Source organism: Tachypleus tridentatus, chromosome 13 (genome assembly GCF_004210375.1).
Source record: "Tachypleus tridentatus isolate NWPU-2018 chromosome 13, ASM421037v1, whole genome shotgun sequence".
NCBI lineage: Eukaryota > Metazoa > Arthropoda > Merostomata > Xiphosura > Limulidae > Tachypleus > Tachypleus tridentatus.
In genome coordinates, this window is record NC_134837.1 from 100719625 (window position 1) to 100731982 (window position 12358).

General features: G+C 33.7%; 1 protein-coding gene across 2 annotated transcripts in view; it reads right to left on the reverse strand.

The window, feature by feature from the left end:
* LOC143236474 (ER degradation-enhancing alpha-mannosidase-like protein 1) overlaps nucleotides 1-4416 on the reverse strand; it is a 32573-nt gene extending 28157 nt beyond the window's left edge. For both annotated transcript variants that reach the window (XR_013019564.1, XM_076474759.1), the window contains exons 1-2: nucleotides 3797-4416; nucleotides 1145-1217 (exon numbers count right to left, since the gene is read on the reverse strand). Coding sequence is in view for 1 of the 2 variants with exons in the window: in XM_076474759.1 (XP_076330874.1) it covers nucleotides 1145-1217; nucleotides 3797-4155 (432 nt within the window). In the remaining variant the exon portion in view is untranslated. The remainder of the gene's footprint in view (nucleotides 1-1144; nucleotides 1218-3796) is intronic.
* Between the last annotated feature and the right edge of the window lie 7942 nt (nucleotides 4417-12358).

The following is a 12358-nucleotide window of genomic DNA, read 5'->3' on the forward strand; positions in this document are numbered from 1 at the left end:
TAAAATACATTTTGTTGTGGTCAGGCATTAGTAGGTTGAATATACTGATGTTATTGTATATTGGTCATACTTACATTTATGTAAATTTCATTTCAAATCTGACTTAATCTTACATAATAACTTTGAAAAGTTAATACAAGTTATCAGTTGAATGTAATGTGATTGCATAAATTTGTGTCCTTATTGGTTAACAGTTGCATTTTTAAACTTTTTTTGCCCTCAAATTTGTATGTCAAATTAAAAAGTGAAATATTTTCAAGAGTACAGAAACAAAGAACTTTCAATCTTTATTCTTTTAAAATTATTTCTATTTAAAAAGTAATATCAATCACAGAACCTTTGAACAAATTATACACCGTAATGACAAATTACTTGTGACAGAGCTGATTGTAATGTAAAAATATAAAAAATCTGTCTATTACTGATTTCCAGACATTTATAATGTTTTTCTTTATACAGTGGAGCGCCGTTAAGCCGCGATATTTGGGGGGTCAACCTGCTTAACCGCGGCTTAAACCTTTGTGACTGAAAAGCCGAAGTCGCCAACAGCTCCGCCGAGGAGACTCATCCGGGCCATTGTGTGATCATTATATCGGATTATCGAATTAAAAATAATACTTTAATTATTGATCACTTTTTCACGGATTTACCGCGGATTAACTTTAATGTATGGAGAGGTGTGATTCGGTAACAATGGCGGCCTCCATAAAGCTGACATATGGAGCGGATAAAGTAGATTAACGGTCGATTTCTATTGTAATATATTTTATTTATTTCCCAAATTAAAGCAAATCCTTTTTAAATATCCCCTTGAAGTTATAACGCCAGGATTAAGTTCGTAAGTCGCGTTTTTACACGTTCTTAAATTAGCGGTGAGCCGCGATAATCCTCGTTCACATCGCCACAAGACTTGCTACAGCGGCTTAAGCGATTTCGCAGTTTACTGGTCCGCGGCTTAATTGTGCTCCACTGTAGTTCCATGAAATTCCCTCAATGATTTCACAAAGCTTCTTTCAATGACTAAAAATTTATTGAACAGTTTACAAAACCAGTAAAACTTATCACCAAATATATTACTTATATTAAGCTTAAGAGGCACAGAAAACAGTAAGCTTTATATTCCAGAGGTTAATATATAACTTACAGCCAAGGTGCTCAAAGCATCAATTAAAGTCAAACTGTAGTCACCCAGGACATCATTGATGTTAATATTGGACCTGTGAAAACAAGAAGAGAAATTTATAAAGGCCTTGTTGCATTTGTCTTAGAAAGAGAAAACAAAAGGTGATGTAAACATTCTCACTAAAGTTACATTTTTATTTTATTAATAATAACAGTTTCTAAATCTAAATATCAAAAAACAAATAAAATACAAAAATCTGTCTGCCATACTTACCAAGTGAAAATGATAAATCAAAAACAGTTATCTAAAATGTACAAACAGTTTTGGTGTCAGCTTGAAATGACAATTGTCAGTCATTATTTTAAAAATGCAATTATGCACTTGTTATAAGCCTTACACAAACCATACATACAAAAAGAATATGGTTAAAACAAATGTATTTTCTTCACAGTCTGTTAAATATCAAAATATTTGATGTATAACCAATTAAAATAAGCCCAGAAAGTCACACAGTTTGTGGTACTAACAATAATTCTGGATTAATTACAAGGACAAGAAGGAAGGAAAAGTACAACTTAGCAATAAATGTGACCATATAACACTACAAATGTCCTCTTTTCTGCAGAAGTTTATTACAAAAATTATAAACACCATTAACTCAAATTTCACATGTACAGTTTTCATAACCTCCAGATAATTGTATCAAATTAAAAAAAAAAATTATACTTTATCTTTTATTTTCTCTACTGTATCTCTGTATGGGTTGTATCAATTTGACCAACTTCATAACCTCCACAAAAATTAGGAAATAAATATAAATTATGCTTTCTTCGTACTAGAATGGGAACAAATTATAACACAAAAACACAAATGTTTAGTCTAATTAGTTCAAAATTCATAACATTATACATTTATATATATATATATAACTTTTCATTACATTGACCTTCCAACCATACCTGGTTAACATTATAAAAGTTGCAATGTTACAGTGCACATGCACTCACATTACCGTATCCAAGAATATAAAACTGACCTTTACAAAGTGACCTGTCTTGGCTGTGGTTCAGTGGATTAGTATTTTGTAAAATACATTCATATTTCAGTTGTAATACATTATATGTACATATATATTATTAATATTTAAAATAAGTTCTTAAATGTCAGGTATTTTAAAACATAGCAAATTAAAAAAATAATTACAGAAAATAATTAGCTGTTCCACTTAACAGTTTTGAACTAGCTTGTTGTAGGATGCTAAGCCTTATCAAATTTTGCACATGGAAGATGCAAAACAAAATAGGTTTTATATATACATTTTAAAATAACCAGATATCATAAATTACTATATTAGTACCACAGAATTCCATTATAATTTATCAAGCTTAGTAACTAGGTTATATATGCGTCTAAAAAAAAAAAGGAAATTTTGGAGCTCACTAAAGACTAACTTTATCATTTGAAATCTGCCATGAAAATAAATGGCTTCCCACTAAAATATTTTGCAAAAGCTAAAATAACTACATAAGAGACATTCTGAGCTTACAATTCGTTAACCACATGTCAATGAGAGAAGTAACTGCATATGAGGATATGTTTTTAAAAATTGAGAGAGGTGTGGAAGACCACTGTGTTTGATTCATTACATAAGCAGTATTTCAGCAAATAGAAAAGATAGGAGGTTGTTATTTTTTATTCTAGCTTCAAATATTGATAATTTGAGTTACTAATTTGTATGAAACTAAATGCTTTGTATTTGAGCATCACAAACATCTAATTTCAGCCAATGCTGCATTCAACACACCATTTGACACACAAAAATCAATATTTAAATTTTTAAAAATATTTACTTTAAATTATGAAATTAACTAACAGATCATACTAAACTTTGAATTATAATCTACCTAACTTATTGACATACATTCATTAAATAGTAGTTAAATTTTGAATGAGAGTCAACAAATGCAATATGGCATGGCCGTTAACCTATGACCCCTAACAATAGGGATAATAAGTAAATATGATCAATGAAGAAATAAATATCAATCCTATGGCACTTCAGCAACTTTCATGTACTTTTTAACAGCTCAAAAATCTCTCTCACTTGGCTGAATTCCATGCATAAGGTTTATGTTTGTACAAATTTCCTTCTTACTGTTTTACAAGTTATGTGACAGAAGATATTACCACTTTCTATATGTAACATTGAAAGATGTTTTTGACCCAAAACATGATCTTTCATACAAGATTTTTTGCCTTATTTGTAATGAAATTAGTCAGCCTTTTATTCTTGAATTTCTGTATCTACAGTAAATATTGCAAAACATTATAATGACAGTAAATATCTGTCTGTAAAAACCTATACCCCTTTCATACAAGTTTTAGTTGCAACTTGTAATAGGTATTAAATTTTTGCATGAAAAGCACAAAAAACAAGATAAAAACTAACAAGATACCAACATAGAAATTACAAATGCTTGTACTAAACTGAAAACATACTACAAAACTAATCATTTTTATAGAAAGAAATAATTTAGGTTGTGCTATTTTGAAGGTTTAACTAACCACAGCTATTCAATGCAGATGTATATATATATTTATAATACACACACACACACACATTTATATAACTTCACATCCATGACTGTAAAAGAGAGAGATCATAATACTTACGGATCGTCATAATCTGGTCCACGACCACTACAGTATATAGGATTAAGTTCATCTTTGGGAAACGCGTATTTCATATAACTGTCATATGCAAATTGGAACATAAGTTTTGCTTCCTTAAGCATTTCTAAACGCATTTCATCCGTGAAAGCCCCATACTTTTTATCATATACGCCTGGTTTATAATAGAAAAGATCATACACATTCCAACTGGATTTAGTATTATTATCAATATTAGCAGTTTTATTACTGTTAGCAGAGCGGCAAGTTGATATCTGTCCTGAAGTTAAGCCTGACAGTATTATCATCATCAACAGTATGTCCACTTGTCTGGCAGATAATTCTAAATGATACATTTTCATTTCTAATCATCATTTCCCGAGAAAAGGAAAAGTGAAAATGTTGGTTTTTATTCCAACTTACTAACTGTTACTTATCTGACTGAGCAATTTGGCAATAAGTGGAAGAACCTGAAAATAAAACGTCGTGTTTTTAATTTTATGTTACGAATTTTAGTCATCCTATGTTACACTTTCATCATATTTATGTCACAAGCTCAAATTCCAACACCTTATTACTAAGTTACTTCATCCTACTACCGAAGGCGTGGCATAAACTGTGTTTACGTGTCATTGAACAAACGGTCTGTTAAATATCATTGCGCCACCAGCTGGTTGTACGAATATCAAGAGAAATAACACACGTGAAAGTATTTACTTAGCTACAAAATAGTTGCAATTAACTATAGATAATAATAATTTCAGAAGAGTTGTTTCAATTTGTATACACTTACAAGTTGAAAAGTTATTGCAACCATCCTATTTGATGAAGCTTATATTTTAAAAATAATACTAAATCATACATAAAATTCATGTAACTTTGTGGGAGATCTCAACTCAGATCGTAGTAACTAACAAAAAGAAATTTTCAACTATGGCATCGTACTCCACCCACCTGGAAGCGTGAGAGCTTGTAATACTAAAAGTTTCGAGTCGATCGCCATGTTGGGCTCAGCATCGATAGCCCATTTTGCAGGCTTGCGCGTAACAACAAACAACCTCAGTGACTGTACTTTTAACTAAATACTTACCTAAAATGTTTTTCTCTTCCCTGAACGTGGCAACTTCGATCTTCTTTGAGAGTGGTTAAGAGCATTTTCGTAAACGCATAGGATTTACATTTCACTAAAACAACATCTCAAAAAGTAAGAAAAACATATCAACCTTTTGAAAGGGTGTTCGCTAATGTTTTTTTTTTTTTTGTTGTTGTTGTTGTTTGTCAGGAGTTGTTAGAATAGTGTATGAAATATTTTCATTATATAAATGATTATTTCTCTACTTCATCTTTAATCGTCCATGTACACTGACAGCTTGAATGCTTCGTCAAATAATTTTTGGCTCTAGGATAGCGAGGCCTATAGCTTCGAAACATTCTGATGCAGTTAATAGTCGTGCGTATTGATAGTTTTAAGTAAAGGTCTAAACGTTCACATCCCCTAGAAAATTTCATAAAAACACATGTGCTATTAAATTAAATCTAGAAGCAATTTTTCAAATAAAATATAGCTTAAACAATTGCATGGCTGTTCACACAAAATCCATAAACATCCAGTGAAGTCAACAAATCGTCATTATATTGTAACATTGCATGGAAAACTGGACTTAAATTAGCATAAATAAATGTGTTTTATTATAACTGAGTAGTTATTAATTGTTAAATTATATTACTAATTTTAAAATCTCTGTACAATAATATTATATCAGCTATTTCAATCATTGGCTGTCATATACGCACATGTATGCATCAGTGAAAAAGTGTAAGCATACTTCAATCTTCTCCTGCGCTTTTATTTAAGTGACTTGACATACAATTTTAATGTTGATAGCAATATCATAATAGAGACAACGAGGAATTACGCAAAACGTAATAGAATGTTCGGGCAACAAGCACCTTAAACATTAAAGATTCAGTTCAAAACTTACCTTTATTTTGACTGAAAGCACGCCTGTAAGACTTACAAGGAAAATAAATCCACTCAAAACGGCCCGTTTGTAATATTTCTTATTATTCTTATTTCTTTGCCAGCCTACAACAAAACCTGCTTGGTATTTTGCATCCAACCATTTTGTATAATGCTAAATAACGCTGCGAGGGCCGTAGGGGTATTGAAAAGTTTGATTTGTTTTGAATTTCGCGCAAAGCTACACAAGGGCTATCTGCGCTAGTAGTGTAAGGCTAGAGGGAAGGCAGCTAGTCATCACCACCAACCACCAACTCTTGGGCTACTCTTTTACCAACGAATAGTGGGACTGACTGTAACATTATAACGCTCCCACGACTGAAAGGGCGAGAATGTTTGGTGTGAGGGGCATTCGAATCCGCAACCCTCAGATTACGAGTCGAGTGTCTTATCCACCTGGCCATGCCGGGCCATCGTATTGAAAAGTCGATGATTTTTTGTGTTCTAAATAAAATATAGAATATCATTATTCTAGTGTAGAAATTAATAAAAATCCTATAACCAGAACACTTTTGAAAAGTGGAACTTTCTTCTTCAGGGGCAAATAATTTACAACACTTGCAACATTATAAGGCATTTTACACTATTTTTATTTGATTCCTTTGATGTAAAAGCTCAACAAGATATTTTTATTGATGTTAAAGTCGACGAATATTTGAGCATTTTGTATTAAAGATTTGATGTAATTTTGAATATCAACCTCAGAGTCAATTCCTTATTCTAACTGTAAATTTCCTTCAATTAGTGACTTATGTACTTCACTCGCGACTGTATAATTGGATTTAAATAAATCTATTTGTAATTGGATTTAAAGGTTATCTCTAAACAAATAGCCTGCACGGTATTTCGTTACAAAAGATTATCATTAGATGACTGTAACATGTAGATATTCAATGTTTTGTACATTACACAATAGATGTCACGGAGAGCAAGCCCTTATATTATGTGTGTAGTAAAGGATTAAAAATAAAACTCAATACACATGATATTAAATGTGATTACACAGATTTCGAGAATAATTACGTTACGAGCCACGAATATTTATTTAAAGTAATGTTTCAGACGCATAAGTTTTATTTGAAAAACGTGTTTTTCTACTAGTAAATATTTTTGTTTGCGATAAGTCGTGGTTGTGTCTTAGTCTATGGGTATATTTGCCTATTTCTATGTGCTATACATAGATCATTTAGTTACACAGAAACTATAAATGCTCAATACATTCTGAAACAGATATTCATGACAATATTCATCTGCTGTTTAACATTTTACGTCTCGAACTAATGCAATTAAATAGTCATCAGCTACAGTAAATAATCATGAATTATATCAGTTAGCTATGAGCATTTGCCCATACCTAATCATAAAAGAGCCAGCAAAAACATAAATAAAAATTTATAAATTTAAAAATCTACAAGTAGATGTCGTAAAAAAGTAAGGAAACAAAATAGAAGATACTGCAGACATTATTGACTCAAACTACAAATCTCTATTTTGACTCCACCAAATGTAATTCTAGGTAAAAACATGGTACCAAAATAAATGTGGGATTAAAATCGTCCCACAGTTGTTTCACACAAGATGGATATCACATTTAAGAACACACAAATAACGATTACATCAAAGAGTTTGCACATTATTCTAAGAAATGTTATGATACGTCAACTTTCACAAAATCAGTGTGATGGATGGTGCTGCATGTCATCTACGAGCGTAGAAATGTCCGGCTTGATATTTGACGTTGAAAGACGCAAGACTACTTCCAGGTGATCATCAGTCAGCTGATTGCGAGTGCTGTTTTTGTTCAGTTTCATATGCGAGAAAGCCTGTGCGCAGCAGTACGTGCTGCCAAACATGCTGGTGTGGACAAGTGCGTTCTCTTTCAGATTAGAAAATGTATCAGGCAACATTTTGTAGAAGTCAAGCAAACTGTTTTCTCGGTAACTAGCACACAGTTTATCAGATGCCTGGAGATCAGTGAGTTCGAGCTGATATTCTGCTGACAAGTCATCCACTGACACACTGAACGGATCAGCAAAAAGTTTCATCAACAATCTGCATTGGTCAAAGTCATGAAACCGTGAGTTGAAGGATTGAATCAAAGTATCTAGCTTCCCAACATAAACTTGTGTGTCAATGTCCTGATTCTTCTGTAGCTGTGACTGAAAAGTGGGAAAGTGCACGAAGTTGCCTGATGCTATTTGCTGCTGGAACAACTGCAACTTTGTCCTGGAAGCTGAGACGTGATTTGCAAGCTGATAGACAAGCTGATTTTTGCCTTGCAACTTCAAATTCAGATCATTCAAGTGTTGTGTCATGCCGACCAGAAAGGTCAAATCAGCTTGCCATGCTGGATCAGTCATGGAAATCACTTCTGTGTCTTTGTTCTTGCTTCTGAGGAATTCTAGCACCTCAACAATCAACTCCCAGAATCTTCTGAGCATATTACTTCGACTCAGCCAGCGTACTTCACAGTGATACACAAAGTCACCATAGTCTGAATCAATTTCTTCAAGAAGACTTCGAAACTGACGATGGTTGAGCCCTCGTGATTCGATGAAATTAATGGTTTTCGTCACTAATGCCATCAGTACCTGAAAACCAAGTTCTTTACTGCACAGGTTCTGTTGGTGAATAACACAGTGCAACTTCACCAACTGTCTGTTCTGCTTTCCTCGATGCTTTATCAACAGTGCTACTACCAGCCCGCTACTTTCTCCGGTCATAGCTGATGCTGCATCAGCTGTCACACTTTCCAGTTTCGTTAAATCCAATGAAACACTACTACACAGTCGTACTGTCTCCTCGAATAGAGCAGACCCAGTTGTCTGACCCTTCATGGAACCAATGCCGATTAGTTCCTCTATGATATCAAACGATGACGACACACCCCGAACAAAAACTAGTAGCTGTGCTGTTGAACTGATGTCAGTCGACTCGCCTGTTTACAAAGAGAAGTAGACAAAGTTGGCTGCTTTATTTGTAAGCTGCCTTGTCACGTCTGCTGAGAGGTGTGAAATTCTTTGTTGAACTGTCATACGATTCAAAGCCACCACTGTCGCTTGTAAACTGCTTCCGGACACAACTTTTCCGATGCAGTAATCACACATTGCTTGACAAAATCACCACCAGTGAACGGTCAGCCAGATTTCGCTATCATCAACGAAATATCGTAAGTGACCTCACATGCTGCACCTAAATCTGCTGACTGCTTTGAGAAAACGTTCTGCTGGTGATTCAGCGACCACCACAGAGACTCAATTCGAGTTGTTCGTTCATCACTGACAACGTTGTGGATATCTTTATGCTTCGACTCATAATGACACTTTATATCGGATACCTTCGCCACTGCTACTGTTGAATGACATAGCAGACAAATCACGTTCATCTGTTGTTAAACAAAACAATATTGCGCAGTCCAATCATCATAACACTGCCGGTTTTCGTCGTCAACTTTTCTTTTACGATTAGCTGCCATTTTTGTTACAAAATAATATCAAAATAGGGCTCGTAAGTAAATCTCGAAGAACAGTTGGAAGTCGTGAGATTTTGTAATTACGGAAATATTACGTCATTGCGCCAATGATTAAATGCCTATGCACTAACGAGATTTGCTTATTAAATTTTCTTTATTGCTCGACACAAATATAAAACCATCCAGTATCTAATCTAATGCATATTCTTCTATAGCGCTTAATCTTCGCGCAGGCGCGAAATCTCTATGTTTGACTTTCCCGTTTGACATCGCGGGCCACTCGGCGATGTCCCTCAGGGAGGGGTGGTTAGCCCTATACTCTTCATTATGAATGTAAGCAATATGCCACTGAAAGATCCGAATCATGGATTCTCTTCACAGTTCGCAGATGGCAGTCTGAAAAAAGTGCCGCAACACCCACGATAGCAGCCACTAACATACAACCGCAACTAAATAGATCTAATAAGTGAATACTGTCAAAAATATAGAATAAAAATAAACACAGCAAAAACACAACTCGTAGTCTTTACGAAATTGACAAAAAATAACAGCCAGAATTATATATGAATGGCACACTACTTCAGACTGTCCCATCGGCAAAATTTTTAGGTTTGACCTATGATTCAAAACTAACTTGGATCAATTATGTTAACGAAATTAAAAATAAAGTCTGGCGAAGAACTAACTAAGCTAGGAGTCTAACTGGTAAAAACAGTGGAGCATCTACAGATAACATACTAAAAATCTATAAATCATATATTAGACCTGTAATAGATTATGCAGCTCCAGTATGGATAACTGTAAGCAATAAAATAATTAAAACCAAACTACAAACAATCCAAAACACACTTCTCATAGCTGCATACAGTTCCAAGAACTATATCATTTCAGTTCATTCACAAATATTCGAACATACCAACCGTACCAGATAGACTCCTACATAGTACAATAATGTACTTTAATAAGAATTGGATGAAAAACGAATTACTATGCGAACTAGACAGGTACCTCATACATGAAGAAGCTAGGGCTAAATATCTCTCCGCAGTTAATTTATATTTTAAATATAAAAATAAATAAAAATATAAAAAATATAATATGTATGCGTATTAAACAATAATAAAAATGCCACCAACAAACTTGACATTCTGCTGATAGAATAAAATAATCACTATATATGAGCCACAATATATGGACTTTGCCCTGAAAAGGATCAAAATAATATTCAGTTCTACAATTACAAATACCAATCCGGCAGGAACATAAATACGGGGAGGAGGAAGAGGTCATAGAGAACCTGACCCTCCAGGGTATGAACTTTTCTTTCCCAAAAACCGAGAGGGATTCGCCACTCGGCGACTCATCGCGGGCCGGACTTTGTGCACCACTGGTATACAGTATATCCCACCTTGTTTCCTTACTTTTTACGATCCCTATTTGCAGGTTATTAAGTTTCCAATTTTTTATTTATATCATGTATTCTCATACTTTGAAAGGGGTCTTTGTCAAACTTTAGAAAGTCCCTTCTTGATCATTAGTTAACAAATTATAGTTGTGTTGTTCATTAAACACATAAATAAGAACAACGTGTTTCATTCTATCCTCCAATTTCAATAAATTACAATGAAGTAGTAAATATAAATAATCAGTGCCTGAGTTACATAATGTGTTGAGAAAACTTATTTGTTTTCCCCAGCGGTAAACACCTTACATTGTATGTAACAAACCATAAGTTCAAAAATGACCGCCCCTAATATATAAACTAATGACCAGTTGAATGTACGTACCCCGTTAAGCAGCAGAAAAAAGCTGGTCGGCTTTACAATATTTTAGGGTTAGTGAGATGAGATAACTGATTTACTGAAATGGCCAAGTTTCTTCAATATTCTTTTCTTGTATGATGTTGAGGGTCAACTTACATTGCCACAGAAAATCCATATATTCAAAATATGTGATAAAGTCAGTTTAACGTCATTTGGTGTATGTTTGAAAACACTGATAATTCAATTTGACTTTGATAATTATTTACGTTATTATAGCTCCATCAGCGTTATGGTGAGTAAATTGGCGGTTGAACTGACACTAGCTATTGTGCTTTTATGTGAATATCTCAAAGGTTTCCGAGAATGTGCTAGTATTCTGCAAAATATGAGAAAAGTATTAGATACTGTCACAGTTTGCAATCGTAAAGGAATACAAAGAAACGCTATTATCGTGAATAGTACATATAAAATATAAAATATTCATTTTTCTTGCGTTATTTATTATGTACTTCATTGTACATCTTTTTCTTTCGGGTTTTTAGTAAGGTTTCACTGGGACTGAAAAATTGTGCAAACAGAATACACATTCTTCGCAACTAAACAACTTCCACCACCTTTTTGTGGCTTGGTTATCCTTATAGAGCAGTCTGTGCTAGTAAGTGGACAATGCAGTTGTAACTTTGCTCAAAATAAACGACCTTGTGGTCTTTTGTACTGGTATTTTATAGGATGTGTATTACATCAGTGTCAGAAAAGGAAACAACAACGGAATCAAATTACTCAAAGGGACTTTTCATATGTAAGGGAAGAGTTCGTTGTTATTCGTGTTATTTTTTTCACTTGATTTATTCGCTTTGTGCAAAATGTCAAGGCAATCTAGGATCAAAGATAACGTTACCCTTAGAACACTGATTAACGTATGATCTTGTTTAAGTGTCATGGCCTATGGAAATATTAACACTAATCTGATTTATCTTGTAGTGAAAGTTTATACAGTATTTTGAGTAGGGTATGTTTTTCAGCTTTTATTTCAAATACGTGCGTTTTTTTATAGCATAGACACATTGGGCTATCTGTTGAGTTCACCGAGGGGAATCAAACCGCTGATTTTAGCGTTGTAAATCCGTAGACTTACCGTTGTACTAGCGGAGGACTTCTTTTAAAAAAATAGGATAGCTCTTAATCCCAATTTTATGTCTTTTTGACACGTTTTTAATTAAAATGATATTTTTGTTGGTTATCATTTCAGAAAACGAGATATTTTAGTGGCAGAAGCAAAAACAAGATTTTATAATGTCTGATCAAAGTTA